This window comes from Stegostoma tigrinum, chromosome 11, assembly GCF_030684315.1.
Source record: "Stegostoma tigrinum isolate sSteTig4 chromosome 11, sSteTig4.hap1, whole genome shotgun sequence".
NCBI classification, from domain to species: Eukaryota; Metazoa; Chordata; class Chondrichthyes; order Orectolobiformes; family Stegostomatidae; genus Stegostoma; species Stegostoma tigrinum.
The window spans coordinates 28,230,784-28,253,510 of record NC_081364.1 but is presented as its reverse complement, the minus strand read 5'-3'; the positions used below and the strand labels follow the sequence as shown (position 1 = coordinate 28,253,510).

The 22,727-nt window shown below is 38.3% G+C and overlaps 1 protein-coding gene across 5 annotated transcripts in view; it reads left to right on the top strand.

Moving 5' to 3' along the window:
- wnk2 (WNK lysine deficient protein kinase 2) overlaps nucleotides 1-22,727 on the top strand; it is a 181,715-nt gene that overhangs the window by 71,363 nt on the left and 87,625 nt on the right. For 2 of the 5 annotated variants that reach the window (XM_059649865.1, XM_059649863.1), the window contains exons 7-11: nucleotides 3,483-3,759; nucleotides 7,556-7,755; nucleotides 11,209-11,334; nucleotides 11,895-12,020; nucleotides 21,363-21,653. In XM_059649865.1, the coding sequence (XP_059505848.1) occupies nucleotides 3,483-3,759; nucleotides 7,556-7,755; nucleotides 11,209-11,334; nucleotides 11,895-12,020; nucleotides 21,363-21,653 (1,020 nt within the window). The remainder of the gene's footprint in view (nucleotides 1-3,482; nucleotides 3,760-7,555; nucleotides 7,756-11,208; nucleotides 11,335-11,894; nucleotides 12,021-21,362; nucleotides 21,654-22,727) is intronic. The other 3 variants (XM_059649864.1, XM_048547620.2, XM_048547623.2) reach the window with 3 other exon arrangements.

The following is a 22,727-nucleotide window of genomic DNA, read 5'->3' as shown; positions in this document are numbered from 1 at the left end:
CCTTACGACAAATGCTCACCTGAACTAAAGACCCACTCCCCGCCATGGACAGGACCAATGTCATCTACACGGTTCCCTGCAGAGACTGAGAAACACTACATTGGACAAACAGGAAGGAAGCTAACAACAAGAGTACATGAACACCAACTGGCTACAAGAAGACACGACCAATACTCACTCATCTCAATCCACATGGGCAAGGAGAACCACCACTTCCACTGGGACAACACCAAGATCGTGGGACAGGTTAGGCAGAGACAAGCACGAGAATTCCTGGAAGCATGGCACTCCACATACCACTCGACCCCATATAGATTCCACTATGCAGAAAACCCGGAAGTGAGGCAATCCATTGCAATGGACCCCAGAGTTCAGAAACCAGGCAGGAAAACACACTGGCACTTCATCAGAGGCTGCACGGAGGATGTTACCAAGCACGGTAATGAAACATCTGTTGAACAGCAAACCAGCTCGGCGAGGCAACCAACCTCAACACCCACAACCCGAGCTAGAAATCTACTCCTAAACCTGTTCTTATATTTCTTGCCAGTTTACCTTCATAATCAGTTTTCTTTTTCTTTATTAGCTTCATAGTCATCTGTTTCTAAAAGAAATGCCAATTTCTTCACCTATCACTAGTTTTTGCCAGTTTGTATGTATTATTTTTTTGATTGATACTCTGGTTTTGTTAACCACAGGCAGTTGTTCATTTTAATCATGTCCTCATTTTTGATTGGCGCAGTTTTTTGCTGAGCATTATGAAATATCTGCTTAAGTATCTGTCAGTGCTCATCCCCAGGCTTTCCCCTGAGCTTTTTCCATAATTGCTTGAGCCAGGTCTTCCTTCGTACCTCTGTATTTGCCCTTATTTAACTTGACTCTGGTTTGGGGCAATGTTCTTCGGGGAAGGAAACTGCCACCCTTACCTGGTCTGGCCTATGTGTCTGCAAACCTACAGCAATGTGCTTGACTCTCAACTGCCCTTTGGGCAGTTACGGGTAGACAATAATTGCTGCCTAGCCAGAGGTGCCCTCATCCTGTAAATGAATAAAGAAAAAAAATGTTGCTGTCTCTCAAACAGAATTTCAAAATCAATGATCTTGTACTTGCTGCCCCAAGGGGATCCTTATGTACAAGGTCTCCTCTTAATCCTACCTCATTACACATGAGAAGGTATAAAATAGCCTGTTTCTGGTTAGGTTAAGTGACATACAGCTCTATGAAGTGATCTCTGGTGTACCCTAAAAGTTCTTCATCTAAGTCACCTTTGCTTACTGATTTGCGCAGATAACGTGCAGATTCAAATCCCCATAACAATTGTCATGTTCTTCTTATATACCTGCAACATTTCCTGATTTATAATTTATCCTACATTAAGACAACTCTTTGAGGATCCTACTGATTCTTACCTGTGACTGCTTTGCCATTCTTTATTTCCATGCTAGCTCCTCCAAAGTTAAGTTTTGGATTCCCTTACCTGTTTCACTCTATCACTGATCCTCCTATCACTGGCCAAAAACCAAAACGGATATGACTGATTCCTGAAACATTGTACCCAGGTACCTCTCCCCTCTTTGTGTAGCAGTGTCCAGTGCTCAGACTCTAGCTCATCAACTGAGCCAGAGTTCCTCAAGCAACCAACCCTTGCTACAGATGTGGTCGCCACGGAACAATGGCATCCATCAGCTCCTGCAAACAAAAATGTCATAGCTCATTGGTTTAATGCACTGGATATCAAGCTCTGCTATTCCCAGAGTTGTCACAAAAGGTGAAGCTTGGCAAAGAAATACACAAAATCCCCAAACTATCTGATTTTCAAACCAGGTTGGTACAAAACATGGGCTAGGCCTCTGCACTTAATGAAAGTCACTACTCATTGCAAATCATTAGTTTCTAGCTATAAGTAAACAATTTAGTAGATTTATTAAGTTTAGTAAACTCTAAAACCCATAAACTTCTCCTTACACATGGACAAACATAAACGGGGGAAAAGAAATAGGCAGAGGGAAAACTGAGAAAATAGCTCCATAGTCTTTGTTGACAAGATCTCTTGGGTTGGCACTTGCTGATCCAAAGGCTTCTCCTCGACCTTCCTTTTTCCAAATGCTTCCACAGGCTTACAAGAAGCACAAGGTGGCTGCTTCACTAATGGACTGTATCTGAATTAACCAGTTCAGAGTCACAATTTGCAAAATCTGCTAAAGGAAGAATAAATTGGCTTTCTTCGGTTTAAAGTGGCTTGCTGTCGAGAACTGAGTGATTTTTAGCTGTTGCACATCTGTCGGTTTCTGTTCTAGTCTATCCAGATTCTCTCGATCGTGCTCACAGCCTAAACTGTTTAGCTGACTTAAAACCAATCATTTGTTGGCAGATAGAGTATCTTTGGGGACCAGACACCAATTATCAATGACAGTCAGCTTACCTTGTAAATAACCCCTTGGTTTCCAGTATGCTGGAACCCTCTCCTATGCAAGCAGAATTCATAATAAGTATCAAATTCCTTACTTTCAAAATTTGCAGCCATACGTGTAAATCCCTGGTTTAATCTTTCTCATTTCAGTCCATGGATTTTTAAGGAAAGCAAAAATGTAAAGGCATGCATTTTACTTGGCTCTCACCTTAAAAAAGAACATTTCAAAAGACAAACTGTACAAAACATGGGATGTAGAAATAATAAAACACCAGACTTGGATCTTTTCATTCTTCTTCTCCCTCTTAGGCAAACTTAAAAACAACCTTTAATATGCATTAAACATTTCACTTATTTCAACATTTTACATTCAGAGCAATGCATCTGCAATTACTAAACTGTAATATGAATAATCCTACATTAAATGGTTGTCACGAAAGTCTCTGTGTGAAGTCTTGCATTCTGATGTTTCAACTTTTCAATGAAGGCCAGATTATGATGAGATAAACTAGTGTTTTTTCAGACTATCATTTTAATTTTACTGATGCTTTGCCTTTTTACATGGTAAAGCATGATAACTCAAATATTAATTATCATCTTCCATTGAAATTTTGAAACAATTAAGGTGAAAGTTTTTTTGGGAAATGAATTATCATAGGGTTGTAATTTGTACACTTTCAATTTAATCAAATTTTGATATAAAATGTCATTGTATGCTTTATGTAATGCTGACTATTCTATTTTGTGGTATTAAAATGAATGATAGGATAAGGTGGGAGCTGTAGGAAGCTGAGGATTTGTCATTGCTATTTTACTTTGCATCAAAATGTTAAATGAAAAAAAAACTTCTTACTCTGCATTGCCAGTGCCTGTGCATTGAATGGGTGTAAACTGGTTATTTTTACAATTTGAGTATAATACTGTTTTGACAGCATGAGATCATTGACTAAATCTGAATTTTTTAAGCATCTTTGAATTGTTTGATTAATATTTTCCATCAGTCTTTGTGTAATGAGAATGGATACCTTTTGTATATTATAACATTTATTCAGTGTTGATGTTTTACTTGCAGATTGATTCTGGTTTCTTTCAAGAATGTGATGCCAAGACTGTTGCCAAGTCAATACGAGACAGAGTAGCCTTAATTAAGTGGAGAAGGGAGAGATGTCAGCAAGTAATTGTGATAAATGCCCAAAGAGAGACGACGGAATTGGAAAGTCAGAGGGACTGTTTTCATCAAATGGAAGGTACACCCCAGTCAGGCTTGCAATTTCCCTCAGAACTCGAAGAACCTGAAGTTGATCAGCACGTACATCAGAGTCTGCTCATTAGTGTCACATCTGTTATGTGTAAGTTTAGTAGTTTGTATTTTAAAAGGCAAAAATCAATAGAAACATGTAAAAGTCCTGTGTGATATGAAATTAATTACATTAGTCATTTTTAATAGAAGTAATTTGCTGGCATCTAGCAATTGAGGTCCATGATTGATCACCTCCAAAGAAATTGAAATCAGAAGGCAGTAATGTACATTCTGAGAGAGTTGTTAGGTTAATCTGAATAATGATCAGATGTCTTTTTTAAAAACAAATTTCAATATATTGCTACAAGCTGCCACCACGAAATAGTATGACTTTGTTCTCCATTCTGCAATATATTGTTCCAAATAGCCTATTTGATTCCTGGTTGATTTGAGAAAGCACTTTGTATGTTCTTTCCATAGAATTTGAATGTTATTGATTGATTTTGAAGGTTATGTCCTACTAGTGCCCTGAATTCTCTTCCTCCATGCTTTCTTTTATTTCTGCATTCTTCTGCAGCCTTGCAGTGTTTTAAAAATATCTGTGATTTCCTAATTTACGATTTTGAAGATTCTGCATTTTATTCAGTTCACCATTGGTGACAGCACCTTAAATTGTCTACACTATATAATTGCTTCAATAAGACACTTCTTAAAATCTCCCCCCACCGCCGCCACACCGTCACTGCATCCCAAAACCAGCCCAGCTCATCTCCGCCTGCCTAATCTATTCTTCCCCTCACCTATCCCCTCCTCTCACCTCAAGCCGCACCTCCATTTCCTACCTACCCACCACCTCCCACCCCCTTGACCTGTCTGTCCTCTCCGGACTGATTTATTCCCTCTCTACCTCCCCACACAAACTCTCTTCTCCGCCTATCTTCTCCTCTATCCATCTTCGGTCCGCCTCCCCCTCTCTGCCTATTTATTTCAGAATCCTCTCCCCATCCCCCTTTTCTGGTGAAGGGTCTAGGCCTGAAACGTCAGCTTTTGTGCTCCTAAGATGCTGCTTGCCCTGCTGTGTTCATCCAGCTCTTGTTATCTCGGATTCTCCAGCATCTGCCGTTCCCATTATCTCTGATCTTAAAATCCTCCCTCTTTATTCATCTAACCTCGTATTTCCATAACTGACTCTGCCTCGTTATTTTATAATGCTTTGGTGAAATGCTTTGAGATGTTTTATTTATTAGCACAATTAATATAATAAATTCTATTGCAAAAAGGACTGAGAATGGATTAAAGGAATTGTAAATTTTGTGGATTAATATGGCAAATTCAGGAAAGGACGTTCAGCAAAAAATTGTTTTCCATAGGTATCTTTTTCATTTTGACATGGTTATAAATACCATATTAATCCACATTTAGAGCCTGAGGAAATTAATGTTTATGGTAACATGCAAGTGAGTCATGCAAGTTTTAAAAATATTAATACAAATAATAGTTAGAAAATGATATTGAAATGCCTGCAGAATTTTAAATATACTTGCCTGTATTTGAAAACTTTCTGTCTTAGCTGCTAACTGGTCCGTGTTTTGCAGATAGTCCAGTCTTTTTTTAAATGCACCGTTCTGACAGTGACTGTTTGTTTGTTTCTTGCAGCTCACCAATGTAAAATGAGATGGTTTAACTAATATCAATATTGACTCAATTATTTTACAACTTTTAGTAATATAAGCTCAGTTGATTTTTGCATGGAGCCATTGTGTTTATTTCTTTTCCCTGTATCACTGACCTTTACTCCAGATCTCCACTTTCCCAATTTAGCAATATTTTTTATATTTTGGTGTCATTATCCAAGTCACTTATTGTCTGAACATACTTAATTTGTGTTATTGTGGTTTTTAATAAGTGTTAGTTTATGAAAAGAGAAATGCTCAGCCAGTTGAAAAACACTATTATTAAATTGTTTAAAAATGGATTTTGAGTCACAACTGAAATCTGAAATGTAATCGCAGTTTTTGATTTTCTCCTTCATTGGTTTATATGGTCCTGGTTTATTCAGAAATTAAGCTATTTATAAATAGTTCTCTGACCATTTCTGAATTGTTTCATTGCTAGCTGGTTGCAGCATTTAGTGAAAATGCAATGTCTAAATTTTATAATAATGAAAAAAAATTGAAAATGGCTTCAGTAGTTTCACAGAGTGGTCTTAGAAATCACCTGTGTTTTTCATAAAACTATAGAATGTGCATAATAAAGGAGGAGACTGTTTGGTCAGTTGTGTCTCCACTTGTCTGAAGAAGCAATTTGCTTTGTCCCACTTCTGATTTTTTTTTCTCCCCCAGAGTTCAGCAAAACTCTCTTTTTCATATAATGATTTAATTCCCCTTTTAAAACTCACAATAAACCTGCCTTTGACACTGATAGGTTGAACATTCTAAATCCTAATTACTAACTGCATGAAAGAGCATTTGCTCATGTTGCTTTTGCATCTTTTGTAATTGCCTTAAATCTGCACCCCTATTGTCATTTTTTAAAAAACGAATGAACATAGTCTATCATGATCTACTCAGCCTACGGCCTTCATGATTTTAAATACGACTATCAAATCTTCAGTCACCCCAGCCTTCTCCAAGGAAAACAGTTCCAATTACACTAGTTTTTTTTAATTACAGAACTGAGGATTTTCATCCTTGGAATCATCCTGCTTTCAATCTTTCCAGCACCTTCCGGTCCTTTCTAAAGTATGGTGCCCAGAACAGGATTTAGTACTCTCTTTTTTGAGGTTGACCAGGGCCTTGCAGTTTTAATGTGAATTTTCTGCTTTTATTGTCTGTGTCTCTGCTGAAGAAGCCCAGGATATCACTTGCTTTATTGACCATCACTTAAACCATCCTGACCAGTATTCCCTGTATTTTATTTTGCTGCTGCACAGATCTTCAGGGGAAAGTGAAAGCCATTTAATGGCACAGTTCTTGGAGCTTTCTGATGTCTGCGCAGCCTTAATTGGGACAATGATCCTGTCATCTCCAGTGATTTGTGGGCATATCCACCATCTGTTGCTGCATTCTCATTAGAATTGTATATTGACTTCCTACCAAAATAAGTCTCTCTCCTGCATTAAGTTTGCTTATTCCACCAAACTGTTTGTCCTTTAAAGATTTGTGCTATTCTCTTCATGACTTAGAATATTTCCAGGTTTTCTATCATCTGCATATTTTAAAGTTGTGCCCTTTGCGCGAAGGGTCTAGGTTTTTAATGTGCATACGGAAGATAGGTTCCTACCAATTGATCCCTGAGGAGCTTCATTTTAAGCTTTTCTCCAACCTGAGAAACCACCATTCATCTCACTCAACCAGTTTAGTCTGTATGTTACTACAGCCGCTTTCATCCATAAGCACTAACTTTGTTCACAAAGTTGTGTATCATTTTACCAAAAACCTTTTGGATGTTGTCAGTGATCTCCTCCATATTCTTGTGTTAATATCACAATGATATATTATATTTAATTGAAGTAACTGTTTTAAAACCTTTCTACTTAAACCAACATTGCTCCGCCAAATTTGGCATGGGTATATTTCTCCTCCGGTTTATTTGGCTCAACCTATGCCCGAGCATAATAAGGTGCATGATCTTCAAGTTTTCATTTAGAAGTCAAGTGGACTGTCATGACCTGTGTCATTTGTCAGCAAGTGCTGATTCTGACCACACAAAAATGAGAGTTTGTAAACAGATGGAAGATAGTGTTTGTTCTGAACATTTATATTAATATTTTAATGCATAAAAATACTCTCACCTCTCACTTGGATTGAACAAACTGACCTCGATTTATTGTACTGTTTGTCTTTACAAATGTGTTCTGTGAATCTGTAAATAAATATTGCTATTCATTGACATTTTTTTTAAAGCTGACAGCACTTGTGACAGTGGACAAGGGTCAACACTTTACTCTGACTCACAAGGAAGCCAACAGAGTGTTCTGTACCCATCCGTTCATGAATCAATGCCTCCTAGAGTACAGCAGATCTTCAGTCCACCTCAGAGTGAGATTCCGGCACCTTCCATTAGTTCACAGCAGCTATTGGCTCAATACCAACACACATCTACAGTAAGCTTTTTTTATAATTTTATTGTGCTACTTCAATGTTTGTTGACTGCTTTATTGTAAAATGAAATCTTTTTTCATATAAGTGACTGCCAAATAAAAGTTGAATAACCAGGCCAACAGCAATAAAGATAAGTAACATACTTAAAATTTATCCCAAAGCTTGATTGAGCCAGAATAAAACCAATGTACAAACGGTATGTATTATCAGCTGTTGCGTGCACATTATCAAAGAAGCCACATTTACTGCCTGTAAATTGTCATCTTTAATGTCTTTATTACAGATAGGTTCATTATCAAGTTCTTAATAATCACATTAATCATAGAACTGTAGCATATAGAAGTAAGAGTAGGCCATTCAGTCTTTCAAGCCTGCTTATTCTGTAATCGTGGCTGATCATTTAACTCCATGTACTCTCTCTTCCTGCTTTCTCACAATATCCTTTGATCCTTTTCGCTCCAATAAATGTATCTATCTTCTTGAAGACATTTAGTGTTTTGACCTCAGTGGCTTTCTGTGACAGCACACCACAGACACACCATTCTCCGGATGAAGAAATCTTTCCTCATCTCTGTCCTATCCTTCTCCTGTGGCCCTGGTTCTGGATTCCCTGCATCTACTGTCTGTAATCCTATTAAAATTTTATTTGAGTCTGTTAGAGAGACAGGCGTGCGCATGTACTTGCTCACTCGAATACAGTCTTAACTGATTCAGTTGCCCCTTCTATGTCGGCCCGACTGTCCCAGGAATCAGTCTGGTCTGCATTTTTTGTGCTCCTACTATGGTCAGAACATCCTTCAGATAAGGAGCCCAAAGCTGCACAATATAAAAAGTGTTCACTGTTAAGTTTCAAAATTCACTAAGTCTTTGAGATGAAATTATGGAGGGAAAGTAGGAAGAGAAGCTTCACAGACCTTGCTGTTCTGTGACTGAGCTGGCCATATTTGTAGCAAATAGCTTGAGAACTCAGTTTGAGGTATTGAACCCTATTGTCTTGACTTATAAATTGTGGTTTACTGGGGTTTTTTGGGCAACTTTTAGGGTTTGAAGGCAGTGTAGTCAAGTTTATTTTTTTTTAAAAATGCTCTTTTCTGGTCTCTTTCATATGCTGTTAAAGGTAAGAATTTTTCTCTGAACCTCTAACTAGAATCTGGCTTTGCAAGTTGCAGTTTGTATATTATGAAACTACAGTTGAAATTATTGAATGCCATGAGAAACCTTTGTGTGTTTGGTAATGGGTAAACTGAGGCTGGGTTGATAATGATATGGCAAAGGAGAATTTTTTTAAAAATGTAGTCTATAACTTGCATCTCAACTTGTAACAAAGTTGATGGCTTCGGTTGCCTTAATGTTTAGTTTTCATTTTAATTTTGATTGTTACTCAATCAAAGAAATGATAAAGAATGCAAGAAATAGTTGGGAAAAGGGTTGGAAAGAATTTGTTATTAAAATCTAATGGCAAATTGACATCCACATGTTGGTCCTTGTTTAGATAACTCATTCTACTGGATGCTCTATTTGTTCCCCTTATCCCAAATAATCTGTTAAGTTTAAGTTGTTTCTTACAATTCTTATGTTTGTCTGTCCTTGACATTTTTTAAAAAATTGTGTTCAGGAAGCTTAATCATCGTTTGCCAGTTCTGAGGAAGGGTCACTGGACCCGAAACGTTAACTCTGTTTTCTCGTCTACAGATGCTGCCAGACTGCTGAGCTTTTGCAGCAACTTTGTTTTTATCCCTGATTTACAGCATCCGCAGTTCTTATAGTTTTTTTTTCCAATTTTGTATCCCTTTGGCTAGCTCCCCCTGGATTCCACCTGACCTAACCTAGCTAACCAGTCTACCCTGTGGAACCTTGTCGAACACCTTGAAGTCCAAATAGACAATGTCCACAGCTCTGCTTTCTTTGGACCATTTTTTAATCACCTCTTCAAAACCTCAATCAAGTTAGTGAGGCATGGTTTCCCTCACTCATAGCCATTTTGTCTACCCCTGATCAGTCCTTGCCTTTCTAATTACATGTAAATTCTGTCTCTCAGAATCCCACAGCTGACATAAGTCTCGCTGGTTTCCTGACTTTTCCTTCCCACCTTTCTTCAATAATGGCACCAAATTAGCCTACCTCCAGTCTTTCAGCAACTCACCCAGAGCTGTCGACAATACAAATGTCAGGGAAGGGCCCAGGAATGTCTTCCATAGCTTCCCACAAAGTTCTCTGGAAACACCGGACCAGCTCCCAGGGATTCATTTACCTTTGTGCATTTTAAAGATGTCCAACATCATGTCTAATATGATGCAAAATATTCATTTAGTATCTCCCCCATCTCCTGTGGTTTAATGCACTCATAGCCACATTGATCTTCAAGGGACCATATTCTCTCCCTTTTTACTGTTTTGCACCTAATGTAATTATAAAATCTCTTTGGATTCTCCTTGGCTCGAATTGCCGAAGCTGCCTCATTTTCCCTTTTTGACCTCCTGATTTCCTCTTAAGTACATGCCTAATGCCCTCATGCTCCAAATGCACCTCCTCCAAACATTGTCTCCAGGAACTTTCAAATTCTCCCTGATCTTCCATGTCTTCTGGAAAGAGCATAAACTATACTAAAAGCCATTTCAGCTATTCCTTTGACAATCTCTACGCCCAAAATTACCTAAAAAGGAACAACACATTTGGCTCAAAAATGCAGCGTTAGTCTTACTGCTCAAAAACACTGTGGGATAAAAAAAATGTTAAAAGTCAATCAAGCAACAGATCGCAGAGTAAACATCATACAGTAGAATGCCCGTCACCTCACTATTACAGACATACAAAAAAGAAAAATAACAGATTAAGATTTAGAAGTTTTGTAAGTCTCAAAATCAAACATTTTCCTGCTCAGGCTCAAAAACCAAAGGTCATCCTCTTCTGTAGTTTCAGGCAGCGATTTTTTTTTGAAACGCTGATACATCAACAGCTATACATGAAGCTGTTAAAAACATTAGTTGCTTAACGTTAAACTATCAGCATCTAGTGTCAATGGAAAATCACAAGGGATATATTAAAATCATCTGATCCACTGCCACTCACTTTTCATCTTGAATTTACAGTTTGCACCATATGATCCTAAAACTTTTTGTCAAACCAGGTTTTAATACTTTGAAGAGGTAGTTAAATTTTCCACCTTATGCCAAGATTTTAAAAAAAATCTGTAATGACTAGTTAACATATAGTTGTAATTGGTCCTGAAATGCCTAATAATGCCGTAGTGTAAATTTCAATTTCGCTTACCAGCCTGAATTCACTAACTGTAGAAATATAGATATGATCTTTCTGCTATGGTGTGTTGTGGTTTTACATATCAGACACTTCAACTCACTCCACTTTGATCAATAACACCACGTAGCAAATGGAGTTAAAAATACTCAAGCTAATCACAAAAATAAGAAAATATTGTAATTGTGCTTTTTTAATAGCCCAGCCCAATGATGCATGCCCCATCTGTTGTTTTACCAATACAACCTCATCAATTTGCGACCCAGCAACATTACCAGAAACCAGCAGCAACACTTGCTGCAATGCAGATAGGACAACCTCAACAGGTGAGCACCAACCAACCATTAAGCAAATTCATTATTAAATTAGGGTTCCTAATAGAATGACCTGTATTACTGTACAGTTTGTGAATCTTTCTAGTTTGTTATGCGATGCATATGTTCTGATTTCTCATAATTGGAGTCTTTTTACTCCACTTCACTATTTTCAATTACATTGTAATTGCACATGGAAACCATAATGCTTTAATTTTCATGCAATGGCAAAATCTTAATCTAAACTCTAATTGAACTAAATATGGTGGACATTACTATTGAAATCTCTACTTTTTTTACACTTGGTACTGTTTCATATACAACACCTGTGTAAAAGGAAACAAAGGTGTCTTTCAAGGAACTAATTTTACATGATTTGTATTGCCAGTGGATGACAGATAAAATAAGTTTTGATAGAAAAATGTGTACTGGCTTCAGCAATTTGTGATAAGACCATCTTACTTGAAATTTTGATGGGAATTATACATACATTTGGGTAATGTAAGGAAAGCAAACCACGTGAGCAGGTTCAGAATTTTTTTAGACTATGCTGAGAATTCTTCTTGTTTCAGAAACAGGTGTTGACAGTACAGCCTCTTGTCCAGCCTGCAACTCTGCCACCGACACAGTATCAGGTGCAACAGCCTCTGATGTCAGCACAGATAGCCCATCATTCTGCTGAATTGAAGCTATTACCGGTACATTTCTTATCTTAATATGGGCAGTATTTTTTAAGAATTATTGTTTATAGACCATAAAAAGCCAGTAACCTGGTCATTGACCATTACTTGTATCTTAAGTAAAATTGTATTATTCTCACCTGCTTCCTTATATTTCCCCAGTCTTGTTTACTAGTGGAGAGAAAGATTTCTGACTACTTGTAAAAATTGAGAATAATGGAAGGATCAGCTCACCTGTAAGCATGCCTAATCCAATTTTTGAATTCAAGAGTGCCCTTTCCTTTACATTTGCGACTCAAAGATTTTGAAAACTAACCAAAGGTGCCTTAAGACAGAACCTAATTTAACTGGAAATCCATTGATATTATGTTCAATGACATTACTTAAGGTGGAAATTTTGTTGATTTTTTTTTAAGAAACACCATTATATTGGTCAAGAAATGTAATTAAAAAGTGGCTGTCTAGATTACATTCTTAAGGTTAGCTGTGCCAATTTAAAGTTGCAATTAAAATACAGCTAATAGTATAGAAAATCATTGCCATGGGGATGAATAGTGAATGTGGAGTTTTAAAATTGTAACTTTCTTTTTTGTAATCAAAACAAATCACCTGTTTATCACTGTACCAATTTGAGAAAATCTGCTTTCAATTTATTGAAAATCATTCTGAAAGAGCAAAGTGAGTGTAAGTCAAGACAATCCTGAAGAACTAATCTCAATGATTAGTGAATTTCTTAATTCACTAAGTACAAAAGGTATCTTAGCATTTCTGGGCTTAGTTTTAGGACATAAAGCTGGGCAGATGGAAGGATTGGCAATGAGAGAGCAGTTTTGTGTTGGTGATTATAATTCAGTTAGTTTTTAATATAGTAATGAAAAATGCCAAGGATGGAACAGGAGTTAGAGTTTTGCATTAGTAAAAAGCCAAATCTTACTAAGCTGAAGAGTGATTTAGCTAAACTGGATTGGAAACTGCTACTTGAGTGTAAATTGATGTCAAAACAGCAACAAGATATTTAAACAGGACAGTCGAGATTCTGAGTAACCTCGTTCCCACAAAGGAAAAGGTTGGGGAGGCCAAATCTAGAGCCTTTGAATGTCATGGATTTTACATGGTAACATAAGGTGGAAAAGGAAAGTTCATGTCCGATGCAGGGAACTCAATTCTAAAGACAGCTGAAGGAGTATAGAAAATGAAGGGATGAAATCAGAAGGAAATTAGAAAATTAATGAAGTGGAATGAAAGAATATTGACAAACAAAATTAAGGTGAACCTCGGATGTTTTGTCGATACATGAGAGCAAGAAGAGAGAGTAAGGCTAAGAAAGACCAAGAACATAAGCTATGCTTAGAAGAAGAATTTTTTTTATAGTTATTAGTGAATACTTAGCATCAACACAAAAGAAGAAGATAGTGCAGATATTGTGGTTAAGATGAGGGAATATAAAATAATGGATGTGATAAATATTGTCAGAAGTATTAATGGCATTATTATCATGGAAATTGGATAAATCACCAGGGCCAGGTTTGTAAATTAAATCCTCAAATTAGCGGAGTGTCCTGGCCATCATTTTTTTTCAATCCTCACTGAATAAGTGAGTGGTGCTGGAGGATTGGATGATGATGTAACTGCTAATGTTGTACCTTCCTTTAAAAGGAATAAATAGATCAAATAATCACTGTCTGGCCAGTCTAACTTTAGTGGATGCATCTTTGGAATCAATTTTACAATATAGGATAAACTGTAATTTCAAAAGCCACAGATTAATCAAGGATGATCAATAGGGATTTATTCAGATTGTATCTACGAACTTGATTAAGTTTTGAAAGATAGTTGATGTTTAAAGATAATGCAGTTAATATGGTCCACATTCATTTTAGTTAGGCACTTGACAGAATTCCCACATGGAAAGCTAATTTTAAAAAAAATAAACCCATAGGATCCAAGGGCGTGTACTAGGCTGCGTACAGAATTGAATCAGTGGCAGAAAACAGAGGCCATTTGGTTATGGATGTTTTTGCAACTGGAAAGCTGTTTCCAGTAGAGTTCCACAGGGCTTAGTATGAGGTCTTTTGATTTTCTTAATATATTTTTGACAATTCAGACATAAATGTAGAGAATATGTTCAAGTAGTTTGCAGACCACTTAATTGATAGACTAATGAAAGATGTTGATAGACTGGTCAAGTGGGCAGAAAAATGGTAAATGCAATTCAACCCAGTCAGGTGAGCTGCTACATTTGGAAATGTCAAAACAAGGCAAAGGAAAGCACAATTAATGGGAAAGTATTGTGAGATGTAGAGCAAGTGAGGAACCTTGGAGTGAATGTTTGTAGGTCACTGATTGTAGCAGGACAGATTAAATAGATGGCTAATAAGGCCAGTAGCATTCTGTCCTTTATTAGCTTAGGTGTAGAATACCAGATCAAGGAGATTTGTTCTGGAACTTTATAAATTGCTAGTTCAATACTTCAGTACAATATGCAGCTCTGGTCCCCTAATTGAAAGGGTGTAATTGAATTAGCGAGTGTACAGAGGAGATTTATTAAGTTGTTGGCGGGACTACAAAATGTAGCTCTGAGGAAATGTTTGATTGGATAGAGTTGTTTCCTTTTGGAATACAAAAGATCGAAAGACGATATGATTGAGAAGTAGAAAGTTAAGGGGATCTTAGTGACCTGGAAAGGCTTATTTACTACTTAACAGAGAGCAGTATAGATCCCAAATGTTTATTGGTAAGATTACAGGGGTGGATGAGGAATAGTGTTTCATTCTGAGGGTATTTTGATGGGATCTGGAATTCACTAACTCAAAGTAGATAGTAAGGTATTGGTAGAGACAGAAAATTCACCTAAGTGTATGGGTGTGCATCTTGAGTGGTATAACCTGAGGAGGAATGGACTAAGTGATACACAGTGATTAAGCAGGGTGGCTCATTATGTGGCTGGCACAAACATGATGGGTTAAGTGGCTTCGTTCTGTGCAGTAAACTAAAAGATTTTTAAGTCCTGGTCTACAGAATTGAACACAATAATCTAAGCATTCTAGTGCAGTACAAAGAGAATGCTACACTGCCTTATGGTTTGTTTTTTGGATGAGCCATCAAACTGAGGCGCTCTGAGGTGCGTGTAAAAGATCCCATGCTACTCTTCAAAAGAAGTAGATGATTTGTCTGCGGTATCCTGCCCAATATTTATTGCTCAATCAAAATCTCATAAACAAATTAAATAGCCATTATCATATTGCTGTTTGAGAGTCTGCTACGTACAAATTGTCTGCTGTATACTTAAGGTTACAATGGTAACTGTACTTGAAAAGTATATCGGTGTCTGTAATATGCATTAGGATATTCTGACTTCTTGATAAAATGCTCTTTGATAAGAGCTATCTTGCACAACAGAGATGTGGCTTCAGATGCAGTATCCAGGCCACTGTCAGGATGCATTTTCAAAGATTATCCTAAATTAAATAATTGTAGACAACGTGCACCCAGTTTCCAGTAGCCATGAAACTATCAGCAAATCTTTAATGCTACCCTGTGGGGTAACAAAAATTAGTTGCTTTGAGAAATGGGATGTACAGGGCAACTACTTTGATCCAGTTGCAGACAAGGTGAGCAAGGTATTTTCAATTTAACCTGTTCAGAGATGTTATCACACACCTCTGTAGCAAATGGAACTTGAACTCTGGCCTCTTGGCTCAGAGTACGGACACTACCAGTGCACAACAAGAGCCCTTAATCAAAGTGAACAAACACATAAAACATGCATATTTTAACTTGTTATCAACTTGTTATAAGATATAACTATACATGTCTGGAGTAAGTGGGACTTGAACTCTGGTTTCCTGACTCGGAGAAAGGGAAAGGCGCCACTGTTCAACAAGACCCATAATCAAAGTGAGTTTTTTTAAAAAATCAATCTATTTTCCAATAAACCCATTCAGAGATGTTGCTACACACCTTTGAAGCAGTTGGGACTTGAATCCAGGCCCCTTAGTTTAAGAGTAGAAACAAGTTGAACAAATTTTTTTTTTATAACTTATTTCCTAATCAACCAGATCAGAGATGTTATTACACACGCCTGGAGCAAGTGAGATTTGAACCCAGGTCTCATGGTTCAGGGGTACAGAAGCTACCACTGCACCACCAGACGACTACTTCAGGATGAACTGATGCGTAAAGCAAGAAAATTTTCACCTATCCCCGATTTTGCTGTTCTTCATCAAGAAGGGTTCATTCAGCATTAGGTATAAAAACAGAAGGATTGTTCCAGGTTACTATCACTGGTTTTACAATTTCAGAAACACAGTAATTCACCAAAGATTAAAGTATTTAAAATCATAAGTTCCTGGAATTTTTTTGTGCAAGAGTAGGTTTTCCGTACCTTTTGATCCCCATGCAGTTACGTCAGCATATAAGCATTCTGTTCAAAAGTAGAAATAGAATTAACCTCTACTTGAATGAGTTCAAAAATGTTATCCGAACTTGGTATTCTTTTAGATAAATAACAATATATCTGAATCCTAATTCTCAGTTTTTCTTGAAGTATAAAGCTGAGCATATATCGGAAATGGAGTTTCAAATTGTATCAAGAAAACTTGCACTGTAATATGTCAATCCTTTGATTGTTGAAACACGTTCTGTACTGCAACTTTGATATGGCATATGTTGGAGAATTCTAAGAATTAGTAGTGTAACTTGCCAAGTGATTTGATGGTGAGAACTAAACTTTTGTTGAAGCTCAGTTTCCCTTTTGACAGTTTTTTTTGTTAACATCTAGATTTTTTAAAGATTGTATCAGTCATTTTTCTGATACTATGTAACATGTAGCTCCAGTAAAAAAAAGTTACAAGAAACACTCCATTGTTACTGTGATAATGGGAACTGCAGATGCTGGAGAGTCCAAGATAACAAAGTGTGGAGCTGGATGAACACAGCAGGCCAAGCAGCGTCTCAGGAGCACAAAAGCTGACGTTTCGGGCCTAGACCCTTCATCAGAGAGGGGGATGGGGAGAGGGAACTGGAATAAATAGGGAGAGAGGGGGAGGCGGACCGAAGATGGAGAGAAAAGAAGATAGGTAGAGAGGAGAGTATAGGCGAGGAGGTAGGGAGGGGATAGGTCAGTCCAGGGAAGACGGACAGGTTAAGGAGGCAGGATGAAGTGGTAGGTGGGAATTGGAGGAGCGGCTTGAGTTGGGAGGAAGGGATGGTGAGAGGAAGAACAGCTTAGGGAAGCGGAGACAGGCTGGTCTGGTTTTGGGATGCAGTGGGAGAAGGGGAGATTTTGAAGCTTGTGAAGTCCACATTGATACCATTGGACTGCAGGGTTCCCAAGCGGAATATGAGTTGCTGTTCTTGCAACCTTCAGGTGGCATCATTGTGGCACTGCCGGAGGCCCATGATGGACATGTCGTCTGAGGAATGGGAGGGGGCGTTTAAATGGTTCGTGACTGGGAGGTGCAGTTGTTTGTTGCGAACCAATTGCGAAATTCCATTGTTACTGCTTATTTGAGAGAATTTGTTTGCATTTATAACAACTCACAGTGCTATGTCTAGAATTTGCATTTTTTTAAATATAGGGTTGAAGATTAAAAGTAGTTGAAAATGTGTTTAACTCAACTGCTCAGCAGCATCCACGGAAGTTTACTTTACCACCCCTCAGTTTGTGGTTATTTCAGAATAAATATGTTTTTGAAGAAATTGTACTGCTGGAAAGCATTTCACATTGACAATGGATTGTTTCTGAATCTGCTTTTAAATAAAAAAAAGTTGCTATTTATGATAGTGGTTCTTCACAAAGTCCACTTGCTACTGATGTGAGGAGAAATAATGAGGCCGTTGCTGTTCAGTCTTTATTCAGGATTTGATCAAAGGTATTGCAGGAACAGGCTGCATGTTTGTAAATGCTGGGAAGATTTGTCGAAGTGTTCCACAAACAGCAATCAGATAACTTATGGGTAATCTTTTTGTTATGTTAGTTGGGAATAAATGTTAAACAGGGCATAGGGAGAAAGGCAAAGTGTCACAAAGGCGCAATGTGCAACACAGCAGAATGACCTCGATGATTCCATCCAAGGCAATGTGAATGGCAATTAACCAAGTTTTCCATGGCAAAGACTGTTTTTGAATTTTCATACCAGTGCAAGAAACCATCCTGAGGCATTCACAACTATCTTTAGCCAGAAGTGACATAGGAATGATAGATTTCAACCTGCTTCTGAAATCTCCACCATTCTAGAAACTCATCTTGATCCAATTTGATTTACTTACATGACGTTAAAAATTGGTTATGTGCTGAATATAGCAAAGGCTTCTTTACCTGACGTTATTCCAGCCAAAGTGCTTATGAGCAGTATTTTGGAATTTGCACCTCTCGCCAAGACTGGTTCAGTACAGCTGCAATACTAGATTTACCTGATACTGAGGTAGATTACTCAAATGCATCCTGTTCAAGAAATGCAGGACAAATTCAATCATGTTAGTTATGACTCCATCAGCATATTCTCATTCATCAGTAAAGTGATGAAAGACCTGGTTGAGTGTGCTGTAAAGGGCATTGCTTAATATTAATAATAAACTGCTCCGTTGATATTCAGTTTGGATTCTGTCGGGTCGCCTTGGTTCCAGACCATCGGCATAGCTTTAGTGCAAGCATAAACAAAAGAGCAGAATTCCAGAGAGGGGGTTAGAATGTCTGTTCCATTTTCTAAACATCCTCAGAATGACATGTTTGCTATCTGGCCAACATTTAATGCCCATCACTAATTTTGATTTGAGTAGGTAATAGGGAGCTGCATTTTGAACCACTGCAGTTCATTTGATGTAGGTACACCCATAATGCTGTTCGAGAGGGAGTTCCAGAACTTTGAACCAGTGTCAGACTAAAGAAACCATGATAAATTTCCAAGTCAAGGTGAGAAATGGCTTGGAGGGGAGCTTGCAGGTAGTAGTGTTCCCATATTTCTGCAACCCTTGTCCTTCTAGATAGCAGTGGTTATAGGTTTGAAGGGTGCTGTCTAACAAGCCTTGGTGAATTTCTGCAGTGCATCTTATGGTGCACACTCTTCCTGCTGTGCAATGGTGATGAGAGGAGTTGATGCTTGTGGACATAGTAAAAATCAAGCAAACTGATGTGTCCTGGATGGTGTCAAGTTTTGCAATTGTCGCTGTACTCATCCAAGCAAATAGAGCGGATTCCATTGCACTTCTGACTTGATTTGCAGATGGTGGACCGGCTTCACAGTGTCAGGAGTTGTTATTTTTGGCACTTGATTGGTGTAAATATTAATTTCTACCTCTGCTCAAGCCTGGATATTTTCCAGGGCTTTCTCCTTTTGGAAATAGATTGTTTCAGTATCTGAGGAGTTGCAAGTGATGCTGAACATTGTCCAGTGATCAGAGTACATTGGCACTTCTGACCTTGTGGAGATGAGCTGAAGATGGTTGGACCTCAGACACTACCTTGAGGAATTGCTGCAGAGATGTCCTGGAGCTGAAATGACTGACTTCCAACAACTCTAACCATTTCCTTTTTTTTTTCTAGGTATGATGCCAAACAGTCTTGCCTTTGATTCCCATTTGCTTTAGTTTTGCTGGGGCTTCTTGACGCCATGTTCAGTCAAGTGCTACCTTGATGTCAAGCACTGTGACTTTCACTTCACGTGTAGACATCACTCTTCTGTCCACGTTCGAACCAAGGCTGTAATGAGGCTAAGAGCTGAGTGGCCATGGATGAGCCAAAAATGAGTGAACAGGTTATTCCTAAACAGCAGTTGCTAGATAGGACTGTTGATGATTTCTCCCACAGTTTGACTGATGATTGAGAGTAGACTGATGGTCTGTAATTGGCCAGGTTGGCTTTGTCCTGCTTTTGTGTATGTGATGTACTTGGTCCATTTCCTATTGTGCCATTTAGATGCAGGCATGGAGCTGAACGAGAACAGCTTGGCAAGAGGCACTGCAAATTCTGGATCATGTCAACAATGCTATTGCAGGAATATTGTTGGGACTTTTCAGTATTCACTGCCCTAACTGTTTCTTGATGTAATGTGGAATGAATTGCATAGGCTCCAAGCAGGCATCTGTTGTGCTGGGGACCTTTTGGAGGAGGCAGAGATGGATTATTCATTTTGCATATCTGCCTAACGATTATTGCCAGTGTTTCAGCTTCAGCTTTTGAGGATGGGGATATTTATGGACCCTCCTGTTCTAGGGAGTTGTTTAATTGTCCACCACAATTCAGCGCTCTGTGTTTCAGGACTGCAGAGCTTGAATCTGATCCGTTGGTTGCAGGCTTGCCCTCTCTACTGTGTGCTGGTTATGCTGTTTGGCATGCAAATGGTCCCATGCTGTACCTTCACCTGGCAGACAACTAATGTTTAGGTTTGCCTGGTGCTGTTTGTGGCAATTTACATTGAGCCAAAGTTATTCCCCAGCTTGATGGTGGAATTGAGAATATGCTGGACATGAGGTTACAAACTGCATTTGACCGCTCTCATGGACAGCTGCATCTGAAGTCTATTGACCAGAAACTTAACTTGACTAACCATATCAATACTATGCCTGACAGAAGGTCAGGAGCTGCACTGTGCTTACACTCGACAAAACCTTTCCTCCGAAGATAAGATGCGAATAATGATCGCCTTTTGGTTACTTTACATTGGTGTTGCATTTAGCCACACACACGTCTCAGACCTCTTCACCATTCAGGACAAAAGAGCCTGCAGTAACTTGCCAAGTCTCTTCTGGTAACATTTCCCAAACCAGCAAACTCTGTGACAAGAAAAAGGGAGACAATTGCACTGCAACATCACCTCCAAGTTCCTTTCCGGTACACACAGTCCTGACATGGAAATAATCCATCATTTATTCATTTATTACCCAGTCAAAATCCTGGAACCTAACAGCATTATTGGAGTAACACATGATTGTCTGCGCAAGTAGGTGGTTAACCATTACTTTGTTGAGGCATGATAAATGCGTGATGATTTTGCATACAACAAAGATTTGAAGAACTTAAGGCAACTGGTACGGTGGTCTTAAGAGGTGGTTTTGAATATTCAAGGTGAGACATTATTTCAAAAATCAGTAAGGCTATCCAGAAATATGAAACAATATGAAACCAGACCTCCTTTTGATTTTAAAGGCTACGTTATATAAAATGACAAAATTTGGCTGGATAGGCATGTTTATTTCTAGTGATGCTTTATATACACTGAGGTTACTAGGTTAAGAATCAGCTAAATTCTAAATTTTTTTTCTGGGATTTTGTAATGTTTTTATTTAACAAAATATGTCAATCTCAGAATGTATATCATTGTTGAAATGCATCGACTAATTAAAAATGAAACTTATTTGCAGGTGGGCATTCCACAAGTTTCAGTTTACTGTTCGATTGAAATAGGAACTCCACCACAAAGGCATCAGATATCACTTGTGCCAATGCAGCATTTAGTTTTGCCATCTCCACTGGCTGAAACTGTTCCAGAAACTGGTACCTTCACCGAGCAACAAATGCAAGTGCAATCCAGTGGTCTCCCACATTCAATGCAACAAACAATGCCATTGCAAGTCAGTATTCCTCAATCATTAAACCAACAGAACAAAGATACTCACTTGGCAACAATGCAGATCTCCACTAATGCTCAAAGTGTACGTCTACATTTGTTGGAAAAACCAATATGAAGGCATAGTTCACAGATATTTCAAAATATATGAAATGGGGACACAAGTAGGCCTCTTGACTTCTCAAGCCTGCTGCATCTTTAATCAAGATCAGAACTGTTCTTCAACCTTGCTTTTGCTTTCCTCCCTGAATCCCTTAAAATCTTTCAATTTTAGCTTGCATGCTAAATGATTGAGTATCCAAAGCTCTCCATTGTATAAAATTCCAGTAGATCAGGATAGAGTTGAATATTGTGAGGGCTGATGGGTTTCAGGCCAGTGATTGTAAGGGGTCAGGGAAGTGTAGTGAGGGTGGCATGTGGTGAATGGGTGGCCAGCTTACTCGTTATTCAGAAGCATTAATTACCAGGGTGGGGTGCACGGTGATATCTAATTGTAGTCCGTGGATTGTAATCCAGAACCCCTGATGTTTTAAGCACATTGAGGTTTGGATTGCAGCATACCCTTGCTGAGGTTTGGATTGCACCATACCCATGGTGAGGTTTGGATTCAGTAAAATTCTAGAATAGGAAGCTAGCCTAACAGCAACGATGCAACCATTGTCTGACTTTAGAGGTTTTGGATGGAGAGTTCCAGATGCGGCTGAATTGCCTGCAGGAAATTTGAATTTCCCAAGCATTTCCCATGATGTCCACTGTGTCTGCCATGTCCGGGCACGCATGTCCAGTCTGTACTGCACCACCAGTTATCTAGCCGTATGAATTTTTGGGCCTTCTACTTAGGTTGCTTCAGGATAACGCTTTCATTTTAGAAATCGATCAGATCTTGGGCAATTATATCTCTCCTTGAGTATGGAGGTAAAATTTGTACAAAGTCCTCCATGAGTTACCTTATCAAAGTCCTATACAGTTGCACTAAAGTTTCCTTGCTCTTGCACTCTAGACCCTTTACAATGAAGATCAACATATCATTTTATTTCTAATTTCTTGCTATACATTTTAACTTTGTGTTTCTTGTATGGATTCTCCACATCCCTCTGACCACCAAATTTAATGCTTTCTCACCTTAAAAGATGTATCTAATTATGCACTCTGCCAGCCA